Raw genomic sequence first — 26,784 nt, forward strand, 5'->3', positions numbered from 1 at the left:
TCCAGTAGATTTTTACTCAGCAGCAGAACATCCCAAGTCCTTGTTTTCACAAGCCACACTAGCCACAGCTCTCCAATGACACAAACGAGCTCTGCTAATAGTCCCCCTGGCACTAATCACTCTAGGTTCACTAACTCTGGAAATAGAACAGCATATGTGTGGGACACTTCACAAAGAAACACAGATAGCCATGTCCAAGGAATTATCCACGGAAATGAAACAAATGGCCCAGGGATTAGAACTCTTGGCTGAATCTCAGTGTACTTTAGGGACCATGGCATTAGACAACTGCATAGCCCTAGATTATTTATTAGCTGTTAAAATGGGGGTGTGTTTGTGTCTGTGCACTTCCTCACATATCTTGCTGCATGTGAGTCATAACACTTACCACGTTTTAAAGATAGCCAGGGACATGTATCAAAGGAGTCATAATGTCACTCTATTAACTAAATTGATTGAACAAGTCAAAATCTTCTCCTTTTCTGATCTATTCTCCTGACTTCCCCCCACTAAGTGGGTCAACTGGCTGAAAATGGGCTTTGAAATGGGCTTTATGCCCTTGTAGGATTTGGGGCATTTAGAATGCTTTATTGCTGGCTGCAGACTCAGACATTACAAAGTTATACACAACTTAGATTATAAAACAACATGGAGCCAGGGGATATATTATTGTATAAATGAGCCAAAGATGTCCCTGTATATTGGTCCCTATGCTGTTTACTTTTTTTTTCTTTCTTTTTATTTATGTATTTATTTATTAATATTTTCTTTTTATCTATTTATTTATTTGGCTGCGTTGGGTCTTGAGTTGTTGCTGTGCGTGGGCTTTCTCTAGTTGCGGTGAGCGGGAGGCTACTCTTCGTTGCAGAGCACAGGCTCTAGGTGCTCAGGCTTCAGTAGTTGGGGCTCTTGGGCTCAGTAGTTGTGGCTCACAGGCTTAGTTGCTCCGCGGCATGTGGGATCTTCCCGGACCAGAGCTCGAAACCGTGTCCCCTGCATTGGCAGGCGGATTCTTAACCACTGTGCCACCAGGGAAGTCCCATGCTGTTTACTTCTTAACAGCAGGCTGAGACCTCTAGCTCAAAGAGTGATGGTATCAAACTCAAATTTTTACAAATTGAATTGCTTTTTTTTTTTGGCCGCGCCACCATGCATCTTGCGGTATCTTAGTTTCCCTACCAGGGATCTAACCTGGGCCCTCAGCAGTGAAAGTGCTGAGTCCTAACCAGGGAATGCCCCCAATTGCTTTAAATATAGTCCAAATAAGCTCATTCTTAGCTACTTATAGCCTGTCTTCTTCATAAAACCTGTGAAACTATACCCAACATGTGCTAGCCATAGATAAGACTAGTCTTGGGGCTGTAAAAGACCCCAAACTGCTGCTGTTCTTCAGAGCTCTTTGATCCAGAAACTCCCTGTTATGAGCTCAGTCGTGTCCCCCCAGATTTATATGTTGAAGTCCTAACCCTCAGCACCTCAGAATGTAACTATATTTGGAGATATGGTCTTCAGTGAGGTTATTAAAGTAAAATGAGCTCATTAGGGTAGACCTAATCCAATCTGACTGGTATCCTTACAAGAAGAGGAGATAAGGACACAAACACAGACCTGCACAGAGGAAAGCCCATGCGAGGACACAGGGAGATGTCCATCTGCAAGCCAAGGAGAGAGGCCTCAGGAGAAACCAGCCTGCTGACACACCTGAACCTCCCACTCTCTAAAACTGAGAGAATGAACGTCTGTTGTTCGAGCCACCCGGCCTGTAGTGTTTTGCCACAGTAGCCCAAGCAAACGAGTACACGCCCATCTTGCTGCTGAGCAACATCACCTAGACACTTAAGCCCCCTCTCCAGTTCCCCTCTCACGCAGGAGTTCCTTTGCCCTGTTTCTCTTCTGGGTGGGGGTCCCATGCCACAGCCTCCAGCAGGCCTCCTGCTGTGAGGGACGTCCCTTCTCATGCAACCCATCAAGCACTGCCCAGATAAAGCTCATTGTGTGCTACTGCTATCCTGTGGTCATGTCTTTTATCAGCCTCTAAATCTTTGAGTTTATCTCTATCTCTATCTATCTCTATCTCTGTATCAGCTTTTTTGGATACACGTGTATACATTTCTACTGCAGGTGGTTTAAATCTAGCTAAGCAGATCATTATACCTGAGATCCAAGAGTAATGACTCACTCTATGAGTGTTGAGATCGTCCATAAAGTCATTTCTCAGCCCAGAAGCTCCACTTGTTGCCTATTCCCAGTAATAGTAACCACAGCAATTGCATGTAATGAATGCTTACAATATATTAGATATTGTGCTAACAGATTTATATGTGATATCACAAGAAGACATCACAACAGTCTTCTGAGTCAAGTACTATTATTTCCACTGTACAATTAAAAAATCTAAGCAACTTAAGGTATACATGAAGGTATACAAATATTAGCTAACTTGCCTAGTATTAAACAGCAATATCTGGCAGAATCCATGTCTGTTTGACTGCAGAGCCTAAACAAGTAATAAAGACATGGAACTTAATCCAAGGACTTTCAAGAAGTGAGTCGCATTTGGTCTGCAGTCACCCAGCAAATATATCATGAGAGACTGCTAAGAATATATATTTGAATAGCATGTATCTTTAAACATGAGATTGGTAGATTAGTCATGGCTAAACAGGAATATATATCCAAACCCATAAGTCACCTTGACATGCGTTCTGATTGCTGGATCCTTTCTTTGTCCTGTAAGCACATTTCAAAGTAGAACTATGGAGTTTTAGTTTCAAAGAATTTAAAGCTGGAAGGGGCCTTAGACATGATCTAGTCCAGTTCTCACATTATAGCTTTGCACAAACCAAGGCCTAGGAATGGAAATAGACTTGTCTAGTGACCCAGGATGTTAGTAGAAGAGCTAGACATAGAATCTGAGCTCCATTATATAGTAATAAAAATAATAATTATAACAAAATTAATTATAATACTAGCTATTACCATTTGGGGGTACCTGCAATATGCCCTGTACATATACTGTCTTATTTAATCCTTAAAGCAGTCTTTTGATATAGGTATTTTTATCTCTATCTTGATTAAAAGAAAAGAGTTTCTAAATCCAGGATCACATAGGTAATACATGATAAAACCTAGATCTGAATCAAGGTCCCTTATAGAATCAAGATTCTAAGGTTTTCCTACTATAACATTATTTTCAAACTAACTTTTGCCTCAACTTTTATTCATGCTATGAAAACTATAGGAAAATAATTGAAAATGACATCAATGAGAAAAGAACAGGATTAAGACAAATATGTATATTCCACCATCAATATCAGAAAGAGTTCTACAATGGCTAAGCTTTATTCTGATCTCAAGGAAAGTTTGAATGGAAATAATGTATGCACTGCATATTACCACTTCAAGTTGTAAAGATACGGAATCATCTGGAAATAACGACGACTTAGTGTCTCTTTTGTAGGAGATACCTGTTGATTCTCTTCTAGACATTCCATTTTTATCTTCAATTCTATAGTCTTTTTTCTTTTTTGACTTGTCCCAGTGGTTTTTAAATAATGCTTTCTTGGGTCACACAGAGATAACAGAAGGAGACACAGATGTGTTTTGTATTGAAACTTTTCCAGGAGCTCCTCATCTACAGTGGCACTGGTCACCAGAAGGACACTTGAGGAAAATAGCCAGTTGTCTTCTGAAGCTTTCCCCAAAATTTCCTCAAGGCTGCTTTCTCTTTATCGATCTCCCTGAACCGGATATTTAAAGCCTTCTGGAGTTTTTGAATGTGGAGCTTGGTCCTCTTCTCCTCTCCAAGGTTGTACACAAGGGCCTTCCGCAGGTATACAGGATCTCCTGTTTTTATGGTGCTCTTCTTCATTGTGTAACTCATTCCACCCATGTTCAAACTCTGGCAGAGGGGGTTCAAGCCAGGAGAGTGGGACTGCCTGTAAATGTCTCAGTAAAATGATTCTCCTGTGGTTTGGAATATTAGAACCATGGCACCATGGGAGCAGAGACTCACAGAATCTTGGAGCTGAATGGCATCAGAGATCCACTTAGCTCAAACCCTTATATTTATTGATAAGAAGAAGTTTTTAAGCTTGCATATATTCTTAGTTTAGAAATAGGAATGAATATTTCAATAGACCAGAATGGCATCAGGATGACCGCTGCCATTCTGTGCTTACACTTATGTCTAATGGTAAGTGACTTTAGGTGCTCAAAATCAGGACCACAATGTTTATGGACAAAGAAAAAGAGAAAGTAGATTCAATAGTTCAGTTTAGTTTTTGAAGCTATTTGTCATTTCTTTACATATCCAGTTGAAGTTGCCAAATAATTGAGATTTTGTCATTTGTCTAGGTATTAGATTAGACTTAAGGATAAGAACTTCCTCATGAAGTGTCTACTGTTCATACAAGAGAGGACAGGAAACAGGAAAATATACACGTGTGCCAAAAAAACCCCACAGAAAATATAAACTAAAAACTAATGAGATGACGGAGATGGGAAGGGGCAAGTGGAAAGGATGGGGAAATGGGAATAGAGGAATAGGAATAGGAAGAGGGACACTGCTTTGAGTATAATGTTTAACTGTTCTTACAGTTAGAAATATGTTAATTTTTATGTGTTCAAAAATAATTAAAATAAAAAAGGATTAGGGTGTGGTACCCCACACTTTTTAATGTGTATTCTAGGATTGAGTAAGGAGTAAATATATTATGGATAATGAGACCCACGTTCTCTCTGTTGGAGAAAGAAACTACAAATAAAAGAAGAAGGCTATAATGTACTCTGTGGTGCTGGATTAGAATTAGAGATAGCAGTATGAAATTATGGCTCTATCAATCAGTGTGAATTTATGGTTCTATGAATCAGGTGAATCCATGGTTCTGTGAATCAGTATGCATTCATGATTTGATGAATCAGATGAATCCATGGTTCTAAGAATCAGTATGAATTCATATGAAGAATGGCTCACTAGAAACTCTGGTCTCCAAACATGCCTTAGAGACTTGGGACTTTGTGACTCTCCCCAACGTGACTTGAGCCCCATTTACTCCTAGCCTCAAAATTCTGGAATTCGTAGATAACAGGTTTAATGTCCCCCTCTTTCGGTTTTAGCTATTATTTTCACCTAAGCCTCGATTATGTTATTTTATTCCTTTTAACCTCATTATGAGCAACACATATATAGTTCTTCCAGACCACTTTAGTCGGGAGCAGAGAACCTGAACAATGTGGAATGTTCCTAAGTAGCACATTTTTTTCCTAACAGGAGAATTTTACTAATTTTCTTTTTTAAATTGAGTTATAATTGGCTATTACATTATATTAGTTTCAGATGTACAACATAATGATTCCATATTTGTATATATTGTGAAATGATAACCACAATAAGTCTAGTTAATATCCATCCCCATACACAGTTACAATACTTTTTTCTTGTGATGAGGACTTTTAAGATCTACTCTCTTATCAACTTTCAAATATTCAATATAGTATTATTAACTATAGTCACCATGCTGTACATTACATCCCCATGATTTATTTATTTAATAACTGGAAGTTTGTACCTTCTGACCCCCTTCATCAATTTCACCCACCCAAAACCTCTGCCTCTGCCAACCATCAATCTGCTCTCTGTATTTATGAGCTCAGTTTTGTTGTTGTTGTTTTTTATGTCATTTTGTCCTGTTTTTAGATTCCACATATAAGTGACATTATATAGTATTTGTCTTTCTCTGACTTATTTCACTTAGCATAATGCCTTTAAGGTCCATCTAGTTGTCTCAAATGGCAGGATTTCCTTCATTTTTATGGCTGAATAATATTTCATTGTATATACATACCACATTTTCTTTATCCATCCATCTATTGATGGACACTTGTTTCCATGTCCTGGCAATTGTGAATAATGCTGCAATGAACATAGGGGTGCAGATATCTCTTTGAGATAGTGATTTAATTTTCTTTCAATAAATACCCTGAAGTAGGATTGCTGAATCATATGGTAGTTCTATTTTTAATTTTTTGAGGAACCTCCATATTGTTTTCTACAGTGGTTATACCAATTTACGTTCCCACCAACAGTGCATAAGGGTTCCCTTTTCTCCACATCCTTGCCAACACTTGTTACTTTAATTTTTTAATTAAAAAATTTTAAATTGAAGTATAATTGACTTACAACACTATGTTAGTTCCAGATGCACAACACAGTGATTCAATATTTCTATACATTACAAAATGATTACCAGGATAAATCTAGCTACTGTTTGTCACCATACAAAGATATTACAACATACTAACTATATTCCCCATGCTGTATGTTTCATCACCATGACTCATTTATTTCATAACTGAAAGTTTGTACCTCTTAATCTCCCTCACCTATTTCACTCAACCCCCCCACCACATCCCCTTCTGGCAACCACCTGTTTGTTCTCTGTATCTATAACTCTGTTTCTGTCTTCTGTTTGTTCATTTGTTTTATTTTTTAGATTCCACATATAAGTGTAATCATACAGTATGTCTTCCTCTGTCTGACTTATTTCACTTATTTTCACTTATTTCATCTATACCCTCTAGGTCCATCTATGTTGTCACAAATGGCAAGATTTCATTCTTTTTTTAATGGTGAGTAACATTCCATTGTGTATATATAACACATCTTCTTTATCTATTCATCTGTTGATGGACACTTTGGTTGTTCCCATATCTTGGCTATTATAAATAATGCAGCAATGAACATAGGGTGCGTATGTCTTTTTGAATTAATGTTTGTTTTCTTCAGAAAAATACCCAGAAGTGGAACTGCTGTATCATATGATAGTTCTATATTTAATTATTTTGAGGAACCTCCATACTGTTTTCCATAATTGTTGTACCAATTTACATTCCCACCAACAGTGCACAAAGGTTTCCTTTTCTCCACATTCTTCATAATAGCCATTCTTTTTTTTTTTTCCATAATAGCCATTCTAGTAGGTATGAGGTGATACCCTGTGGGCTTTTTTTTTTTTTTTTTTTTTGTATCTCCCTACTAATTAATGATACTAAGTACCTTTCATGTATCTGTTGGCTACTTGTATGCCTTCTTTGGAAAACTGTCAAAATGGAAAACTGTCTATTCAGGTATCTGCACATTTTTTAATCAGATTACTTCTTTTTTTGCTAGTTGTATGAGTTCCTTATATATTTTGGATATTAACTCCTTATCAGATAGATGGTTTGCAAATATTTTCTCCCATTGTGTAGGCTGCCTTTGCATTTTGTTGATTGTTTATTTGGCTGTGTAAAAGCTTTTTAGTTTGATGTAGTCCCACTTATTTATTTTTGTTTTTGTTGCCTTTGCTTTTGGTGTCAAATCCAAAAAATCATCGCCAAGACCAATGTCAAGGAGCTTACTGCCTATGTTTTTTCCTAGGAGTTGTTATGGTTTCAGGTCTTACTTCAAGTCTTTAATCCATTTTGAGTTAAACTTATGTATGGTGTAAGATAGCGGTCCAGTTTCATTTTTTGTTTTTTTTTTTGCATGAGGCTGTTCAGTTATCCAACACCATTTATTGAAGAGACTGTCCTTTCCCCATTGTATATGCTTATCTCCTTTGTCATAAATTAATTGACTACATATGGGTGGGTTTATTTCTGGGCTCTCTATTTTGTTCCATTGGTATAGGTATCTGTGTTGATGCCAGTACCATACTGTTTTGGTTACTATAGGTTTGTGATAAAGTTTGAAATCAGGACGGGTGAGTCCTCCAACTTTGTTCTTCTTCCTCAGGACTGCTTTGGCTATTCAGGGCCTTTTGTGGTTCCAAACAAATTTTAGGATTATTTTTTCTAATTATGTGAAAAATGCCATTGGAATTTTGAGAGGGCTGGCACTGAATCTATAAATGGCTTTGGGTAGCACAGAAATTTTAACAGTTTTATTCTTCCTTCCCATGAAAATAGGATCTCTTCACATTTATTTTGTGTCATCTTCAATTTCCTTTATCAATGTCATGTAATTTTCACTGCACAGAACTTTCACCCCCTTGGTAAATTTTGCCAAATTATTTCATTGTTTTTGATATTGTTGTAAAGAGGATTGTTTTCTTTGTAGCTTTTTCAGATATTTGGTTGCTTGTGTATAGAAACAAAGCTAATTTTTGTATGTTGATTTTGTATCCTGCAACTTTGTTTATTAGTTCTAACAAGCTTATTTGGTGGAGTCTTTAGGATTTTTCTATATACAAGATCATATCATGTACAAACAGAGACAATCTTACTTCTTCCTGTCCAATTTGGATGTCTTTTATTTCTTTTTCATGCTTAATTGCTCTGATGAGGACTTCTAGTACTATGTTAAATAGGAATGATGAGAGTGGATGTCCTTGTCTTGTTCCCAATTTTAGAGGAAGAGCTTTTAAACTTTCACCATTGAGGATGATGTTAGCTGTGAGCTTTTCATATATGATTTTTATTACTTCTATACTCAATCTGTGAAGAGTATTTTTTTTTAATCATGAAAAGATGTTGAATTTTCTCAAATGCTTTGTCTGTATCTATTGATATGGTCATTGACTTTATCTTTCATTCTAGTAAGGTGATGTATTACATTTATTCATTTGCATATGTTGAACCATCCTTGCATCCCAGGCATACATAAATCACACTTGATCATAGGGCATGATCCTTTTAATGTATTGTTGAATTTGATTTGCTATTTTATTTTGAGAATTTTTGTATCTATATTCATCAGGGAAATTGTCCTGTAGTTTTCTTTTCTTGTAGTATCTATGACTAGCTTTGGTATCAGGGTTATGGTGGGCTTGTAAAATGAGTTTGGGTTGTTCCCTCCACTTTAATTTTTTTGTAAGAGTTTGAGAAGTATTGGCATTAATTCTTTAAATTATTGGTAGAATTCACCAGGGGAATCTGGGCTTTTCTTTTGGAGAGGTTTTGGATTACTGATTTAATCTCCCTACTTGTTAATTGGTCTGTTCAGATTTTCTAAGTCTTCGTCATTCATTCAAGATGCCTTCATCTTGGTTGGTTGTATGTTTCTAGGAATTTATTTCTTCTAGGTTATACAAAACACTGGCATATAATTATCCATAGTAATCTCTTTTGATCCTTTGATTTTCTGTGATATCTGTTCTGTGTTATCTGATTTTCTGTTTTATTGTGTTATAATGTCTCCTCTTTCGTTTCTAACTATTTGAGTCTTTTTCGTTTTCTTAGTCTAGCTAAAAGTTTGTCAATTTTATTTTTTTAAAAACATTTCTTAGTTTTACTGATCTTCCTATTGTTTTACTGGTCTATATGCCATTTATTTCTGCTCTGAACCTTGTTATGTCCTTCCTTTTGCTAACTTTAGATTTGGCTTGTTCTTCTTTTTGTAATTCCTTGAGCTGTAAAGTTGACATTTTTTTGTTTGAGAAGCAAGTATATTTCCTGCTGTTGGATGGAATGTTCTATATATGTCTATTAAGTCCATTTGGTCTAAAGTATAGACCATCAAATAAAGTATATTTCCTTACTGATTCTCTGTCTGGACAATCTATCCTTTGTTGAAAGTGGTGTATTGACACACTCTACTATAATTATATTGTCTATTTCTCCCTTCTGATCTGTATTATTTGCTTAATATATTTAAGTTGGGCGCATATATATTTGTGATTGTTATATCCTCTTGGTGAGTTGGCCTCTATCTTTATACAATGACCTTCTTTTTCTCTTGTTACAGCTTTTTTTCTTATTGAAGTATAGTTGATTTACAATAATGATTTACAACATTGTGTTAGTTTCAGGTGTACAGCAAAGTAATTTGGATATATATATATATATATATATATATATATATATATATTCTTTTATTTTATTATTTTCCATTATAGATTACTACAAGATATTGAATATAGTTCCCTGTGCTATACAGTAAGTCCTTGTTGTTTCTTGTTACAGCTTTTAAACTTTTCTTTGTCTCATGTTACAGTCTATTTTGTCTAATATAAGTATAGCTATCCTGCTTTCTTTTGTTTTCCATTTGCATGAAATATCTTTTTTCCATCTCTTCAATTTCAGTCTATATGTATCCTTGAAGCTGAAGTGATTCTCTTGTAGCAGCATATGTCTTTGATTGGATAATTTAATCCATTTACATTTAGAGTAATTTTGATGGATATGCCATTTTTTTAACATCTTTACTGAAGTATAATTGCTTTACAATGTTGTGTTAGTTTCTGCTGTACAACAAAGTGAATCAGCTATATATATATACATATATCCCCATATCCCCTCCTCCCTCTTGAGCCTCCCTCCCACCCTCCCTATCCCACCCCTCTGGGTGGTCACAAAGCATCGAGCTGATCTCCCTGTGCTATGCAGCAACTTTCCACTAGCCATCCATTTTACATTTAGTAGTGTATATATGTCAATGCTACTCTCTCACTTCATCCCAGCTTCTCCTCCCCACCCATGTCCTCAAGTCTGTTCTCTACATCTGCATCTTTATTCCTGCCCTGCCACTAGGTTTAGCAGTACCGTTTTATTAGATTCCATATATATGCATTAGCATATGGTATTTGTTTTTCTCCTTCTGACTTACTTCACTCTGTATGACAGACTCTAGGTCCATCCACCTCATTACAAATAACTCAATTTCGTTCCTTTTTACGGCTGAGTAATATTCCATTGTATATATGTGCCACATCTTCTTTCTTCATTCATCTGTCAATGGACATTTAGATGGCTTCGATGTCCTGGCTATTGTAAATAGTGCTGCAATGAACACTGTGGTACATGTGTCTTTTTGAATTATGGTTTTCTCAGGGTATATGCCCAGTAGTGGGATTGCTGGGTCATATGGTAGCTCTATTTTTAGTTTTTTAAGGAACCTCCATACTGTTCTCCATCGTGGCTGTATCAATTTACATTCTCACCAACAGTGCAGGAGGATTCCCTTTTCTCCACACCCTCTCCAGCATTTATTGTTTCTAGATTTTTTGGTGATGTCCATTCTGATTGGTGCGAAGTGATACCTCATTGTAGTTTTGATTTGCATTATCTCTAATGATTAGTGATGTTGAGCATCTTTTCATGTGTTTGTTGGTAATCTGTATGTCTCCTTTGGAGAAATGTCTATTTAGGTCTTCTGCCCATTTTTGGATTGGGTTGTTTGTTTTTTGATATTGAGCTGCATGAGCTGCTTGTATATTTTGGAGATTAATCCTTTGTCAGTTGCTTCATTTGCAAATATTTTCTCCCATTCTGAGGGTTGTCTGGGTATGCCATATTATTAACATTTTCTTGCTCTTTTGTAGTTCCCTTGTTCCTTTCTTCCTCTCTTGCTGTCTTCCTTTGTGAAATGATTTTCCATTATATATGCTGTGATTCTCTTTATCTTTTGTGTATCTACTGTAGGTGTTTGCTTTGCAGTTACAATGAGGCTTACACAAAACATCTTATAGATAAAAAGTTTATTTTGAGCTGATAAAAACTTAAGTTTGATCTCATAAAATCCTATCCTTTTACTTTTTCCTCTCTTATATTTTCAATGTCACAATTTACCTCTTTTTATATTGTTTGTTCATTAACAAATTATTATAGTGTTTTTACTAGAGTTGAAGTCATTAATACGCTACCATATTATAGTGTTAGAATGGCCTGAATTTGACTACATATTTATCTCTACCAGTGTGTTGTATATTATCATATGTTTTCATGTGACTCACTAGCATCCTTTCATTTCAGCTTGAAGAACTCCTTTCAGCATTTCTTGTAAGGCAGATCTAGTGGTGATGAGTTTTCTCAGCTTTTGTGTGTTTGGGGAAGTCTTTATCTCCTTCATTTTTAAAGGACATCTTTGCTGGATAAAGTATTCTTTGTTGGCAGTTTTTTCTTTCTTCACTTTGAATTTATCATCTCACTCTCTCCTAGTCTGTTTCTGCTGAGAAATCTGATGATAGCCCTTTGGGTGTTCCCTTGTAGGTGATACGCTTCTTTTCTCTTGCTGCTTTTAAGATTCTCTCTAAATATAATCTAACCCAACCTACAAAATAAAACTGATGTTTTGACAGTTTTATTATAATGTGTCTTGGAGGAGATCTTTTTAGAGTCGAATTTCTTTGGGTACCTATGGGCTTCATGGACTTGGATGGCCAAATTTCTTCCCACATTTGGGAAGTTATCTACTATTATATCTTTAAATAAACTTTCTGCCCCCTTCTCACTCTTCTCCTCTGGGACTATAATAATTATTAGGTTACTTCTCTTGATGGTATCACAAAATACATGTAGGCTTTCTTCACTCTTTTTTATTCTATATTCGTTTTTTTTCTCCTCTGACTGGATAATTTCAATGGTCCTGTCTTCTACTTCGTATAATCCTCTGCTTGATCCATTCTGATGTTGATGCTCTATTGCATTTTTCATTTCATTCATTGCATTCTTCAGCTCCTTAATTTATTTTGATTCTTTTTATGATTTCTATCTCGTTTTCTTGATTTTTTGAATTGTCTTTTTGTGTTTTCTTGTAGCTCACTGAGCTTCCTTAAAAAGCTAATTTGAATTCTTTATGAACTAAATCACATATCTCCATGTCTTTGGGATTTGTTATTGGAAGATCATTGTGATCCTTTTGTGCCATCATGTTTCCTTGAGTTTTCATGTTCCTTGGAGACTTGTGTTGCTGTCTTCACATCTGAACTATCAGTCACTTCTTTTGGTCTTTGAGAAATGCCTTCCGTTAGCCCTGCTAGGGATTCTGTGGCTTCCTTAGACATTCTGTGGGTATGCTTCACACTTATTCCTTCTTGTGACATTATTAAGCTTGTATGCCTTCCCTCAATCCTGCAATGCACCAGGCTGGGCTTTTGCTTTCCCAAGAGCAGTGCTAAATGCTTAAGAGAGACCTGGGTCTCTCTCAAGTCTGCAGACTCAGGCTGGCTTTCTACATATGCTCATTAGTCATCTGCAAAACCCTGTTCTCTAAACTGTTAGGAGACTGCACAGAGAGCCAACCAAGGAGTGGAAGTGTGTGGGGGTGATGTGTGTGTAGCACTGTAAATACCCATGGGGCAATTGGGGTAATACATGGGTGAGTGGTCCAGCAGCTTGTTGGTGGGTCTCCCAATGGAGTCTGTGGTGTGGTTAGTAGAATCCACATCCCTTTGATACCATCTGAGCCCTAGCTGATGTGCTACCTACTCACCACCCCCCCGTCACGCAGCTCATGACTCAGTTACTCTGGATGGGGCAAGAGAAATAATGTTCTTCTTTGGGAGCTTCCTGCACAGCAGGGTAAGCTGAGTGCTCACTTACACACCCTCACTCTCCCCCAAGGGAGAAATCATGGGCCAAGAAGGGCTCTCTCTTTGCCTTAAACTGTGATTCTTTGGAGGAGGGGTGACACAGGTAAAGTCTTAATTGTTCCTCTTATCTTCCCCAATGTATTCAATCTTGGATTATTTTGCTCCAACAGTGTGCCAGAGCTTCTTCACTGGAAACCTGGATTCTCACAAAGACTCTTTTATTGTGGGTGATTATCTAAGCCACTGTTCTCCAGGGGCTCTTGGACCATGGCCAAGAGGAGCTGGAGCTGGAACACAGGCCACTTCAGGGTCCACAGCTGGACCAAGGTCTGTATGCCCATTACTGGATACACAAGTATGTGAGACTCCTCTCTGGCCACTTGTTGTTTGGTGCTGGATTCCACAGCTCCCACAAAAACACTTTTGTCTATGGACAGATGCCCAGTTGTTATTGAGAGTGGGATATGATGAGGGACAACTTATTCGACCTTCTTGTTGATGTCACTTCTTGTAGGCTGCTGTTAAAGAAAAAAAGTATTCTGATTTTTATTATAGATAGTAAGGAACTCCTTATTCAGGACTGTTGGAATGGACGTCAATATTATTTCAATAGGGGAAAGTGACTGGGATCATCTATGAACACAAAAAGGAAAAGTGGCGATTTATAGCCAAGGAGCAGGTTGAGGGGTCAGTGGGTAGAAATTACTGGGAAGGTGGAGTACTTTTTGCTAAACTAATCTAGCAGAATTTTTGATGAAGGGAGGCCAGAGTGATCAGACATCACTTGGAGGATGGTGGGGGAGGAAGAATTTGGTCATATATCAAGGGTGATCAAATATGGAGGATTCTGGCTAAACTGATTTGACAGGATTCTTGATAAACCTAGGCAATGCAAAGATGGACACAGAATCCCAAAGTCAGGACCTAGTTGAGAAGAGGGTTCAGAGGAGCCTGACTAAAGTTTGGTTAAAAAAGGAATCTTTGCAACTAGAGATTATCATAATAAGTGAAGTAAGTCAGAAAGACAAATACCATATGATATCACTTATATGTGGAATCTAAAATATGACACAAATGAACCTATCTACAAAACAGAAATAGACTCACAGACATAGAGAACAGAATTGTGGTTGCTGAGGGGGAGGGGGTTGGGGGAGGGATGGAGTGGAAGGTTGGGGTTAGCAGATGTAAGCTATTATGTATAGAATGGATAAACAACAAGGTCCTACTGTATAGCACAGAGAACTATATTCAATATCCTATGATAAACCATAATGGAAAAGAATATAAAAAAGAATGTATATATATATATATATATATATATATATATATATATGACTGAATCATTTTGCTGTACCACAGAAATTAATACAACATTGTAAATCAACTATACTTTAATAAAAAAAATAAAAATAAAGAAAAAAAGAAAAAAAAAAGAATCTTTGTCACTGCTCAACTGAGTCTCCCCATTCTGTAAGAGATTGCATTGGCCTGTCCTTTTAGAGGGTGACCCTGGCAAAGAGTCCAGGTGTCTGTCTCAGGTACACTATAGGAACCCACTGGGTTCATCATGGGGTGCTCTCATGGAAGCCATGGCACACAAAAGAGCTTAAATGTTGCTTGAAGGCAAATTTTTCTGTTGTTGCTTAAGTTGCTTCTGTTGCATTTCATACTTCAATACAGTAGAGTATAAGGTATCCCATTGATGAAGACTGGTGGCTCAGTGTTTAATGAAAAAGGGAAAGGGTGTTAAAGAAAAAATAATATTCTAACTTTTAAACAAGAAAATTATTCATGACGCTTGTTAAAGAAGGGTAAGACTTTATTCAAGGGGGACCATCACGATGGTTGTAGGGACCACTGCAATAGGGTCTTGAAGTGGCAGGTGGAGAGATTGGGCTTAATTTTGAATATAGCATGGGTAAGTAGGGATTTATACCCAAGGAGCAGCGTGTGGGTCAGTGGATGGAAAACGACTAAGAGGAACATCAGTGGTAAGGGGTTTCTGGCTAAGCTTACCTAACAGGATTCTTGCTAATGGCAGGCTTGGGTAATCAGACATCACCAGGAGAGTGGTGGAGAATGAGGAACCTAATTAGATATCCAGGGTGATCAGATATCAAGGCTGGGGGATTCTGGCCACACTGATGTGGCAAGATTCTTGCTAAAATCAGACAATGCAGATAGGAATATAGAAGAAAGCCTAGTTGGAAAGTTTAGGGGAGCCTAATAGAGTTTGGTCAAGGTAAGAAGCTTTGTCAAAGAGAAGGAGCACTTCATTCTCATTCCCCCTAAGATAGCTGAGGAGGTTTATCAACTGATTTGAGATTACAGATCTCCTGCTTGGAATCTCCTAAGTGCTGCTGCCCATTAGCATGCTAAAAGTCTCCTAATCAAAACCACACTGTCACAAAATCAGGATGCCACAACCACTGCTCTCTTGGATGTGGACCCTGGGCCCTCTAAAGTTGACTGGGACACCCTAGAAAGGGAGGCCACCGCTTGCAGCAGGGGTCACTCAGGACCACTAGGACACCTAAAGAAAGAAAAAAAGGGAAAAATGGCTGGGGACAGAAAGGAGACCAAAATGAGAAGAAAAAAGATAGAAAAAAGTCTACACACCTAAGGTACAAGCCATTCTAAAAATTTGTGTTTGTAAAAAAACAATAAATCTTACCTCAGTTTGGTTCCCTGGAATTGTCTTTGCGTCAGAGTTTTGTGAGCAGGATGTTTTCTTTAAAAAAGAACTGGGAAAAAAAAAAAAAAAGGGAGCATCATTGGGCTGAGTAGAAATCAGACTCAGGTTCCCAAACAGTTTCACTGGATCTAATGTGCAGTCATAGGGCTAAAAATTAATTCTTGATAGAATTGTCTTCAGGCTGATTTGTCCCTTGCTTGATTTGGCCACTGGATATGAAGCCTATCCAGGGAGAGATAAAAATTGGCAGGGCACTGTGTATAGCTAAAGCAACCCTAAGGGACCAGCAGCCAAAGCTGTCTTCCAACAGCACATCAGCAACCAGTAAAGTAGGTACTTTGCTGAGACAGGATCTAGGTTGCAGGTGCCAGTATTCTACAGAGTCCACCCCATACACCCTGAATCCTTTTTTTTAAAATAGTTATGAATTACTCTTTATTTATTCATGGAAAGGTATTTTATTTTAAATATAACAGTGTATACATGTCAATCCCAAGCTTCCAATCTATCCCTCCCCCCCACCCTTCCCCCTGGTAACCATAAGTTCATTCTCTAAGTCTGTGAATCTGTTTCTGTTCTGTAAATAAGTTCATTTTTGTCATTCTTTTAGATTCTGCAAATAAGCGATATTATATGATATTTGTCTTTCTCTGTCTTACTTAACTTAGTATGATAATCTCCAGTTCCATCCATTTTAATTTTCATCCTGAGGGTGGGAGAAAAATGTGCATGTTCAGGTTGTGGGAGTTGTGTGTGTGTGTGTTCAAGATAGTGTGTCTGTCTGTGTGCACACTTCAGGTTGGCAGTGTGTGAAAATGGGATTTGAGGGGCTATGTATACATTAAGGAAGCTTGAAATCTCCTGTTTGTGGTGGGGTTGAGGGTATGTATGAAGGTATATGTGAAGGTTCTTGTGGGTTATGTTGCAAGCTAGAGTTTGGGTGGTTTATGTGAATATTCAGACTGTAGGGAGAGTGCATGTGTATCTGAGGAGGGTGAGGCTATGTGAAATACATGTTGAATTCTGCTGGGATAGGGTATGTGTGAATTCATAGCTTGTGAAGGTTTTATGCGTGTATTTGAGAAGGCTAGGATGACATATATATGCATTTGGGGATGGGGATTGGTGTGTCTATGTGTATTTGGGTCATGTAAAGTTCTAGATGTGTGTATTTTTAACTATAGGGAGTTGGGGATGCATATTTTGGGAGTTTTGAGGGGATGTGGGTGTGTGTGTGTATTTTGGGGGCTGAATGGTTGTATCTATTCTGAGTCCAGCTGGGTGTGATAGGCATTTTTCCAGAGTATTAATATATTGTATGTTTATATGGGTGGAGTTTGGAGGTATGTGTGAATGTATGTGTGTGTGAGCATGTGTATGTGTGGAATGTAGTGTTTTCTATGCTTTGGTATGTGGGGTATGCTGGAGTATCCAATGTAACAAATAATTCAGTGACTTCCAACAACAAAGGTTTGTTTCTCATTTATGTTTCATATCCTCCATTGGTTAGTTTTAGATTGGTTCCCTGTCCTCTTCACCTTGGATCTAGATGGATGAAGCAGCCCCATCTGGAACAGCAACAGAGGGGAATGTGTCTTATCAGAAGTTATACATGGCATTTTCACTCACATTTTATTGGCCAGAGTAAGTTACATGGCTACACCTGAGTTCAACTGGGTGGTATGTATACTCTCTTAGACAGAAACACCACAGAAAGGGGCAGTACATATTCTTCTTAATGATACAGTCTACCACATTGTATCTGTTCAGAGCCTGTTCCTTTGCTGTGTGTGTATTTTGCTAAGGAGTATGAGGAAGCTAAGGGCAAATGTGTTTAGGTGTGTAAAGGCCAATGTATGATTAAGGCCACATTGTCACGTGTGGGTTGTTTCATAACAGATTTGTGGCTTCACATCTGGGGAGGTGAATGTTTGGGTTGAGTGTTGTTCAAGTGCTCTATATCCTTATTGAGCTTCTAACCATTACTGAAAGTGCAGTGTTGAAGTCTACTCACATTGTAGAGCTGTCTATTTCTCCCTTCAATTATGACAATGTTTGCTTCATATATATGGGAGCTTTGCTGTTTGTTGCACATATAATTGTAATATCTTCCTGTTGGATTGACTTTTATCATTATATAATGTCCTTCTTGCCTCTTTTTTATTTTTAATTTTTAATTTTAATTAATTAATTTATTTATTTATGGCTGTGTTGGGTCTTTGTTTCTTTGTGAGGGCTTTCTCTAGCTGTGGCAAGTGGGGGCCACTCTTCATTGCGGTGCGCGGGCCTCTCACTATCGCGGCCTCTCTTGTTGTGGAGCACAGGCTCCAGATGCGCAGGCTCAGTAATTGTGGCTCACGGGCCCAGATGCTCCACAGCATGTGGGATCTTCCCAGACCAGGGCTCAAACCCGTGTCCCCTGCATTAGCAGGCAGATTCTCAACCACTGTGCCACCAGGGAAGCCCCCTTCTTGTCTCTTGTTACAATTTTTTTTAACTAAAGTCTATTTTGTCTGATATTAGTATAACCACCTCTGCTCTCTTTTGATATTTGCATGGAATATCTTTTTCCATCCTTTGAACCTATTTGTGTCTTTAGGTAGGTGAGTCTCTTGTAGAGAGCATGCAGTTATATCCTGTTTTGTTTTTTTAAATCCACTCTGCCAGTCTATGTCTTTTGATTGGAGAGTTTAACACATTTACATTTATAGTAATTAGTGTTGGTGAAGGACTTAACTGTTGCCATTTTATTTGTTGTCCTTAAGTCTTATAGAATATTTTGTCCCTTATTTCCTCCATTAATGCCTCCCCTTGTGTTCAGTTAATTTTTGTAGTAACACGTTTGGATTCTCTTCTCATTCCCTTTTGTGTATATTCTATAGATATTATCTTTGTGGTTAACATTGGGGATGTTATAACATTCTAAAGTTATAACTATTTAAAATTCATACCAAACCAATTTTGATCACATAAAAAAACTTTACTCCTTTACATCTCTGCCCCCCCTTTATTTTATTGATGTTGTAAGTTGCATCTTTATATACTGTGTACCTACTAACATATTTATAAATATATTTTATGCTTTTGTCTTTTAAATCCTGTAGAATAAAAAGTGGAGTTACAGGCTCAAATGACAAAGTAATGATTTTTATATTTGCCCATATATTTACCTTTATGGGAGAACTTTATATTTTCATATGGCTTCTACTTATTGTCTAGAATCCTTTAATTTGATCTTGAATGACTTTAGAATTTTTTTTAGGGCAGGCCTAGTGGTAATGTATTCCCTCAGGTTTTATCTGGAATGTCTTAATTTCTCCCTCATTTCTGAAGGATAGTTTTGCCAGATATAGAAATTTTGGTTCACAATTTTTCTTTCTGCATTTTATCAGCATTTTATTAAATATATAATCCCACTACTATATGGACTGTGTAAGAGTCCTGCCAAGAAATCTGCTAATATTCTATTGAGGATCCCTTGTATGTGCTGAGTCACTTTTCTCCTGCTGCTTTCAAGATTCTCTTGTTGCCTTTGTCTTTTGACAGTTTGATTATAAAGTGTCTCACTGTGAGTCCCTTTTTGTCCTACTTGGAGTTGGTTGAGCCTCTTGTATTTCTATATCCATGCATTTCCTCAAGTTTAGGAAGTTTGGGGTGATTATTTCTTCAAATAATCTCTCTGACCCTTTTTCTTTCTCTTGCTCTTCTCCTTTAAGATCCCCATAATGTATATATTAGTCTGTTTGATGGTATCCCATACATCCCTTAGACTCTGTTCACCTTTATTTTCTTATTTCTCAGATTCAATAATTTCAAGTGACCTGTATTCAAGTTCACTGATTCTTTCTTCTGCCTGTTGGCAACTGTTTTTGAACTCCTTTAGTGAGTTTTTCAATTCAGCTACTGAATTTTTAGATCCAGAATTTGGTTTTCTTTATAATTTCTCTTTGTCAATGTTCTCATTTTGTTTATATACTGTTCCCCTGATTTCCTTTAGTTCTTTATCCATGTTCTCCTTTTTGCTCTTTGAGAATATTTAAGACAGTTATTTTCAAGATTTTTCAGGGACAATTTGTGGATATTTATATTGTTTTCTTAAATGGGCCTGAAAGTATGTTGATATTAAAGGAAAAAAAGTTTGAAATCTAAGGAGAAAAAAGCTTATCTGTGGAAAATTCTCCCAAGTATTAGGTCATCAGATGTGTAAATCTGTAAGCTACATATTTGGTTTGAATATCTTCCCAGTCAAAACAGAAGTTTTAACCTGTACTTATTAATGCAATAAACACACACACACACTTACTTTTTGAAAATCAGAATGCCTATGTTTGTAGGATAAAGACTTCTGGCAGTACTACAGTGATTCCATTTGTGTATGAAGTCACACATTTTATAAGCCCAACATAATGGGCTCTATCTTAGGGTATCTGATATTTGCTATCATAATGAAGTCTAACAGTTTCATATAAAAGAACAGAAAATTGACCACTTATATGAAATTAGCTGAAATCCTGTAGCTAATAAATGAAATAATTTTGATAGGGTTTTTCTTAAATTTGACAACAATCCCCAAATTTTCCATAACATTACCACTAATGATTTGTGAAGCTAATGAATTTTCTATGCCACCTATAATAAACACAGTCAAGCATGACATCAGAATCTATTTTCTCTATAGAAAAAAAAAAAAACCCTGCAAACTTACTTTCAAATGAGAACCAATCAAAGAATAAGCAGCCATTGAAGTATAGAAAAATATATTACAGAATACACTAGACAATTAATATAAACATTATGGTATTTTATATACTTTGTGATATTTCTGTAGTTTTCAAAACTTTCTTAAATATGTAATTCATGAAAAGAGGAACCAAGATGGCAGAGTAGAAGGACGTGCTCTCACTCCCTCTTGCGAGAACACCAGAATCACAACTAGCTGCTGGACAATCATTGACAGGAAGACACTGGAACTCACCAAAAAAGATACCCCACATCGAAAGACAAAGGAGAAGCCACAATGAGACGGTAGGAGGGGCGCAATCAGATTAAAATCAAGTCCCATAACTGGTGGGTGGGTGACTCACAGACTGGCGAACACTTATACCACAGAAGTCCGCCCACTGGAGGGAAGGTTCTGAGCCCCACGTCAGGCTTCCCAACCTGGGGGTCCAACAACGGGAGGAGGAATTCATAGAGAATCAGACTTTGAAACCTAGTGGGAATTGATTGCAGGACTTTGACAGGACTGGGGGAAACAGAGACCCCACTCTTGGAGGGCGCACACAGAATAGCGTGCACATTGGGACCCAGGGGAAGGAGCAGTGACCCTGGGGGAGACTGAACCAGACCTACCTGCTAGTGTTGGAGGGTCTCCTGCAGGGGCAGGGGCTGGCTCTGTTTCACCGTGGGGACAAGGACACTGACAGCGGAGGTTCTGGGAAGTACTCCTTGGTGTGAGCCCTCCCAGAGTCTGCCATTAGCCCCACCAAAGAGCCCAGGTAGGCTCCAGCGTTGGGTTGCCTCAGGCAAAACAACCAACAGGGAGGGAACCCAGCCCCACCCATCAACAGTCAAGTGGATTAAAGTTTTATGGAGCTCTGTCCGCCACAGCAACAGTCAGCTCTACCCACCACCAGAGCCTCCCATCAAGCCTCTTAGATAGCCTCAACCACCAAAGGGCAGACAGCAGAAGCAAGAAAAACTATAATCCTGCAGCCTGTGGAACAAAAACCAGATTCACAGAAAGATAGACAAGATGAAAAGGCAGAGGGCTACATACCAGATGAAGGAACAAGATAAAACCCCAGAAAAACAACTAAATGAAGTGGAGATAGGCAACCTTCAGGAAAAAGAATTCAGTATAATGATAGTGAAGATGATCCAGGACCTCGGAAAAAGAATGGAGGCAAAGATCGAGAAGATGCAAGAAATGTTTAACAAAGACCTAGAAGAATTAAAGAACAAACAAACAGATATGAACAATACAATAACTGAAATGAAAACTACACTAGAAGGAATCAATAGCAGAATAACGGAGGCAGAAGAACGGATAAGTGACCTGGAAGACAGAATGGTGGAATTCACTGCTGTGGGACAGACTAAAGAAAAAAGAATGAAAAGAAATGAAGACAGCCTAAGAGACCTCTGGGACAACATTAAACGCAACAACATTTGCATTATAGGGGTCCCAGAAGGAGAAGAGAGAGAGAAAGGACCAGAGAAAATATTTGAAGAGATTATAATCGAAAACTTCCCTAACATGGGAAAGGAAATAGCCACCCAAGTTCAGGAAGCACAGAGAGTCCCATACAGGATAAACCCAAGGAGAAACATGCCGAGACACACAGTAATCAAATTGGCAAAAATTAAAGACAAAGAAAAATTATTGAAAGCAGCAAGGGAAAAATGACAAATAACATACAAGGGAACTCCCATAAGGTTAACAGCTGATTTCTCAGCAGAAACTCTACAAGCCAGAAGGCAGTGGCATGATATACTTAAAATGATGAAAGGGAAGAACCTACAACCAAGATTACTCTACCCGGCAAGGATCTCATTCAGATTTGATGGAGAAATCAAAACCTTTACAGACAAGCAAAAGCTAAGAGAATTCAGCACCACCAAACCAGCTCTACAACAAATGCTAAAGGAACTTCTCTAAGTGGGAAATACAAGAGAAGAAAAGGACCTACAAAAACAAACCCAAAACAATTAAGTAAATGGTCATAGGAACATACATATCGATAATTACCTTAAACGTGAATGGATTAAATGCTCCAGCCAAAAGACACAGGCTTGCTGAATGGATACAAAGACAAGACCCATATATATGCTGTCTACAAGAGACCCACTTCAGACCTAGGGACACATACAGACTGAAAGTGAGGGGATGGAAAAAGATATTCCATGCAAATGGAAATCAAAAGAAAGCTGGAGTAGCTATACTCATATCAGATTAAATAGACTTTAAAATAGAGAATATTACAAGAGACAAGGAAGGACACTACATAATGATCAAGGGATCAATCCAAGAAGAAGATATAACAATTATAAATATATATGCACCCAACATAGGAGCACCACAATACATAAGGCAACTGCTAACAGCTATAAAAGAGGAAATCGACAGTAACACGATAATAGTGGCGGACTTTAACACCTCACTTACACCAATGGACAGATCATCCAAAATGAAAATAAATAAGGAAACAGAAGCTTTAAATGACACAATAGACCAGATAGATTTAATTGATATTTATAGGACATTCCATCCAAAAACAGCAGATTACACGTTCTTCTCAAGTGCGCACGGAACATTCTCCAGGATAGATCACATCTTGGGTCACAAATCAAGCCTCAGTAAATTTAAGAAAATTGAAATCATATCAAACATCTTTTCTGACCATAATGCTATGAGATTAGAAATCAATTACACGGAAAAAAACGTAAAAAACACAAACACATGGAGGCTAAACAATACGTTACTAAATAACCAAGAGATCACTGAAGAAATCAAAGAGGAAATCAAAAAATACCTAGAGATAAATGACAATGAACACACGATGATCCAAAACCTATGGGATGCAGCAAAAGCAGTTCTAAGAGGGAAGTTTATAGCTATACAAGCCTACCTAAAGAAACAAGAAAAATCTCAAGTAAACAATCTAACCTTACACCTAAAGGAACTAGAGAAAGAAGAACAAACAAAACCCAAAGTTAGCAGAAGGAAAGAAATCATAAAGATCAGAGCGGAAATAAATGAAATAGAAACAAAAAAAACAAGAGCAAAGATCAATAAAACTAAAAGCTGGTTCTTTGAGAAGATAAACAAAATTGATAAGCCATTAGCCAGACTCATCAAGAAAAAGAGGGAGAGGACTCAAATCAATAAAATTAGAAATGAAAAAGGAGAAGTTACAACAGACACCGCAGAAATACAAAACATCCTAAGAGACTACTACAAGCAACTCTATGCCAATAAAATGGACAACCTGGAAGAAATGGACTAATTCTTAGAAAGGTATAACCTTCCAAGACTGAACCAGGAAGAAACAGAAAATATGAACAGACCAATCACACGTAATGAAATTGAAACTGTAATTAAACATCTTCCAACAAACAAAAGTCCAGGACCAGATGGCTTCACAGGGAATTCTATCAAACATTTAGAGAAGAGTTAACACCTATCCTTCTCAAACTCTTCCAAAAAATTGCAGAGGAAGAAACACTCCCAAACTCATTCTATGGGGCCACCATCATCCTGATACCAAAACCAGACAAAGATACTACAAAAAAAGAAAATTACAGACCAATATCACTGATGAATATAGATGCAAAAATCCTCAACAAAATACTAGCAAACAGAATCCAACAACACATTAAAAGGATCATACACCACGATCAAGTGGGATTTATCCCAGGGATGCAAGGATTCTTCAATATACGCAAATCAATCAATGTGATACACCATATTAACAAATTGAAGAATAAAAACCATATGATCATCTCAATAGATGCAGAAAAAGCTTTTGACAAAATTCAACACCCATTTATGATAAAAACTCTCCAGAAAGTGGGCATACAAGGAACCTACCTCAACATAATAATGGCCATATACGACAAACCCACAGCAAACATCATTCTCAATGGTGAAAAACTGGAAGCATGTCCTCTAAGATCAGGAACGAGACAAGGATGTCCACTCTCACCACTATTATTCAACATAGTTTTGGAAGTCCTAGCCACAGTAATCAGAGAAGAAAAAGAAATAAAAGGAATACAAATTGTAAAAGAATAAGTAAAACTGTCACTGTTTGCAGATGACATGATACCATACATAGAGAACCCTAAAAATGACACCAGAAAATTACTAGAGCTAATCAATGAATTTGGTAAAGTTGCAGGATACAAAATTAATGCACAGAAATCTCTTGCATTCCTATAAAATAATGATGAAAAATCTGAAAGAGAAATTAAGGAAACACTCCTATTTATCACTGCAACAAAAAGAATAAAATACCTAGGAATAAACCTACCTAGGGAGACAATAGACCTGTATGCAGAAAACTATAAGACACTGATGAAAGAAATTCAAGATGATACCAACAGATGGAGAGATATACCATGTTCTTGGATTGGAAGAATCAATATTGTGAAAATGACTACACTACCCAAAGCAATCTACAGATTCAATGCAATCCTTATCAAATTACCAATGGCATTTTTTACGGAGCTAGAACAAATCATCTTAAAATTTGTATGGAGACACAAAAGACCCCGAATAGCCAAAGCAGTCTTGAGGCAAAAAAACGGAGCTGGAGGAATCAGACTCCCTGACTTCAGACTATACTACAAAGCTACATTAATCAAGACAATATGGTACTGGCACAAAAACAGAAACATAGATCAATGGAACAAGATAGAAAGCCCAGAGATAAACCCACGCACCTATGGTCAACTAATCTATGACAAAGAAGGCAAAGATATACAATGGAGAAAACACAGTCTCTTCAAGGAGTGGTGCTGGGAAAACTGGACAGCTACATGTAAAAGAATGAAATTAGAACACTTCCTAACACCATACACAAAAATAAACTCAAAATGGATTTGAGACCTAAATGTAAGACCGGACACTATAAAACTCTTAGAGGAAAATATAGGAAGAACACTCTTTGACATCAATCACAGCAAGATCTTTTTTGATCCACCTCCTAGAGTAATGGAAATAAAAACAAAAATAAACAAATGGGACCTAATGAAACTTCAAAGCTTTTGCACAGCAAAGGAAACCATAAACAAGACGAAAAGACAACCTTCAGAATGGGAGAAAATATTTGCAAACGAATCAACAGACAAAGGATTAATCTCCAAAATATATAAACAGCTCATTCAGCTCAATATTAAATAAACAAACAACCCAATCCAAAAATGGGCAGAAGACCTAAATAGACATTTCTCCAAAGAAGACATACAGATGGCCAAGAAGCACATGAAAAGCTGCTCAACATCACTAATTATTAGAGAAATGCAAATCAAAACTACAATGAGGTATCACCTCACACCAGTCAGAATGGGCATCATCAGAAAATCTACAAACAACAAATGCTGGAGAGGGTGTGGAGAAAAGGGAACCCTCTTGCACTGTTGGTGGGAATGTAAATTGATACAGCCACTATGGAGAACAGTATGGAGGTTCCTTAAGAATCTAAAAATAGATTTACCATATGATCCAGCAATCCCACTACTGGGCATATACCCAGAGAAAACCATAATTCAAAAAGACACATGCACCCCAATGTTCATTGCAGCACTATTTACAATAGCCAGGTCATGGAAGCAACCTAAATGCCCATCGACAGACAAATGGTTAAAGAAGTTGTGGTACATATATACAATGGAATATTACTCAGCCATAAAAAGGAACGAAATTGAGTCATTTGCTGAGCCGTGGATAGATCTAGAGACTGTCATACAGAGTGAAGTAAGTCAGAAAGAGAAAAACAAATATCATATATTAATGCATGTATGTGGAACCTAGAAAAATGGTACAGATGAGCCAGTTTGCAGGGTAGAAGTTGAGACACAGATGTAGAGAACGGACATATGGACACCAAGGGGGGAAAACTGCTGTGGGGTGTGGATGGTGGTGTGCTGAATTGGGCGATTGGGATTGACATGTATACACTGATGTGTATAAAATTGAAGACTAATAAGAATATGCAGTATAAAACAAACAAAGAAAACAATACTAAACTTTCATTGGGTTATTTGTATGGAAATATGTTAATATAAATG

The 26,784-nt window shown here is 37.4% G+C and overlaps 1 protein-coding gene and 1 long non-coding RNA gene across 16 annotated transcripts in view; one reads left to right on the forward strand and one right to left on the reverse strand.

The window, feature by feature from the left end:
• LOC309633342 overlaps positions 1-18,437 on the forward strand; it is a 43,408-nt gene extending 24,971 nt beyond the window's left edge. Inside the window, exons 2-5 of one of the 3 annotated variants that reach the window (XR_014247448.1) lie at positions 6,583-6,630; positions 9,879-9,918; positions 13,463-13,619; positions 17,501-18,437. This is a non-coding gene — a long non-coding RNA (uncharacterized lncRNA). Of the gene's footprint in view, positions 1-6,582; positions 6,631-9,878; positions 9,919-13,462; positions 13,620-17,500 lie in introns of those variants that run through there. The other 2 variants (XR_014247447.1, XR_014247449.1) reach the window with 2 other exon arrangements.
• Positions 1-26,784, reverse strand: part of LOC309633339 (uncharacterized protein) — a 122,991-nt gene that overhangs the window by 51,519 nt on the left and 44,688 nt on the right. For 8 of the 13 annotated variants that reach the window (XR_014247430.1, XR_014247431.1, XR_014247433.1 and 5 more), the window contains one exon: positions 15,970-16,039. The exons of 2 other annotated variants lie outside the window; for them this stretch is intronic. Coding sequence is in view for 1 of the 11 variants with exons in the window: in XM_082402045.1 (XP_082258171.1) it covers positions 15,970-16,039 (70 nt within the window). In the remaining 10 variants the exon portion in view is untranslated. Of the gene's footprint in view, positions 1-13,713; positions 13,811-15,198; positions 15,829-15,969; positions 16,040-26,784 lie in introns of those variants that run through there. 3 more of the 13 variants (XR_014247439.1, XR_014247440.1, XR_014247441.1) reach the window with 2 other exon arrangements.

This window comes from Balaenoptera borealis, assembly GCF_965194805.1.
Source record: "Balaenoptera borealis genome assembly, chromosome: 8".
Taxonomy (NCBI): Eukaryota; Metazoa; Chordata; class Mammalia; order Artiodactyla; family Balaenopteridae; genus Balaenoptera; species Balaenoptera borealis.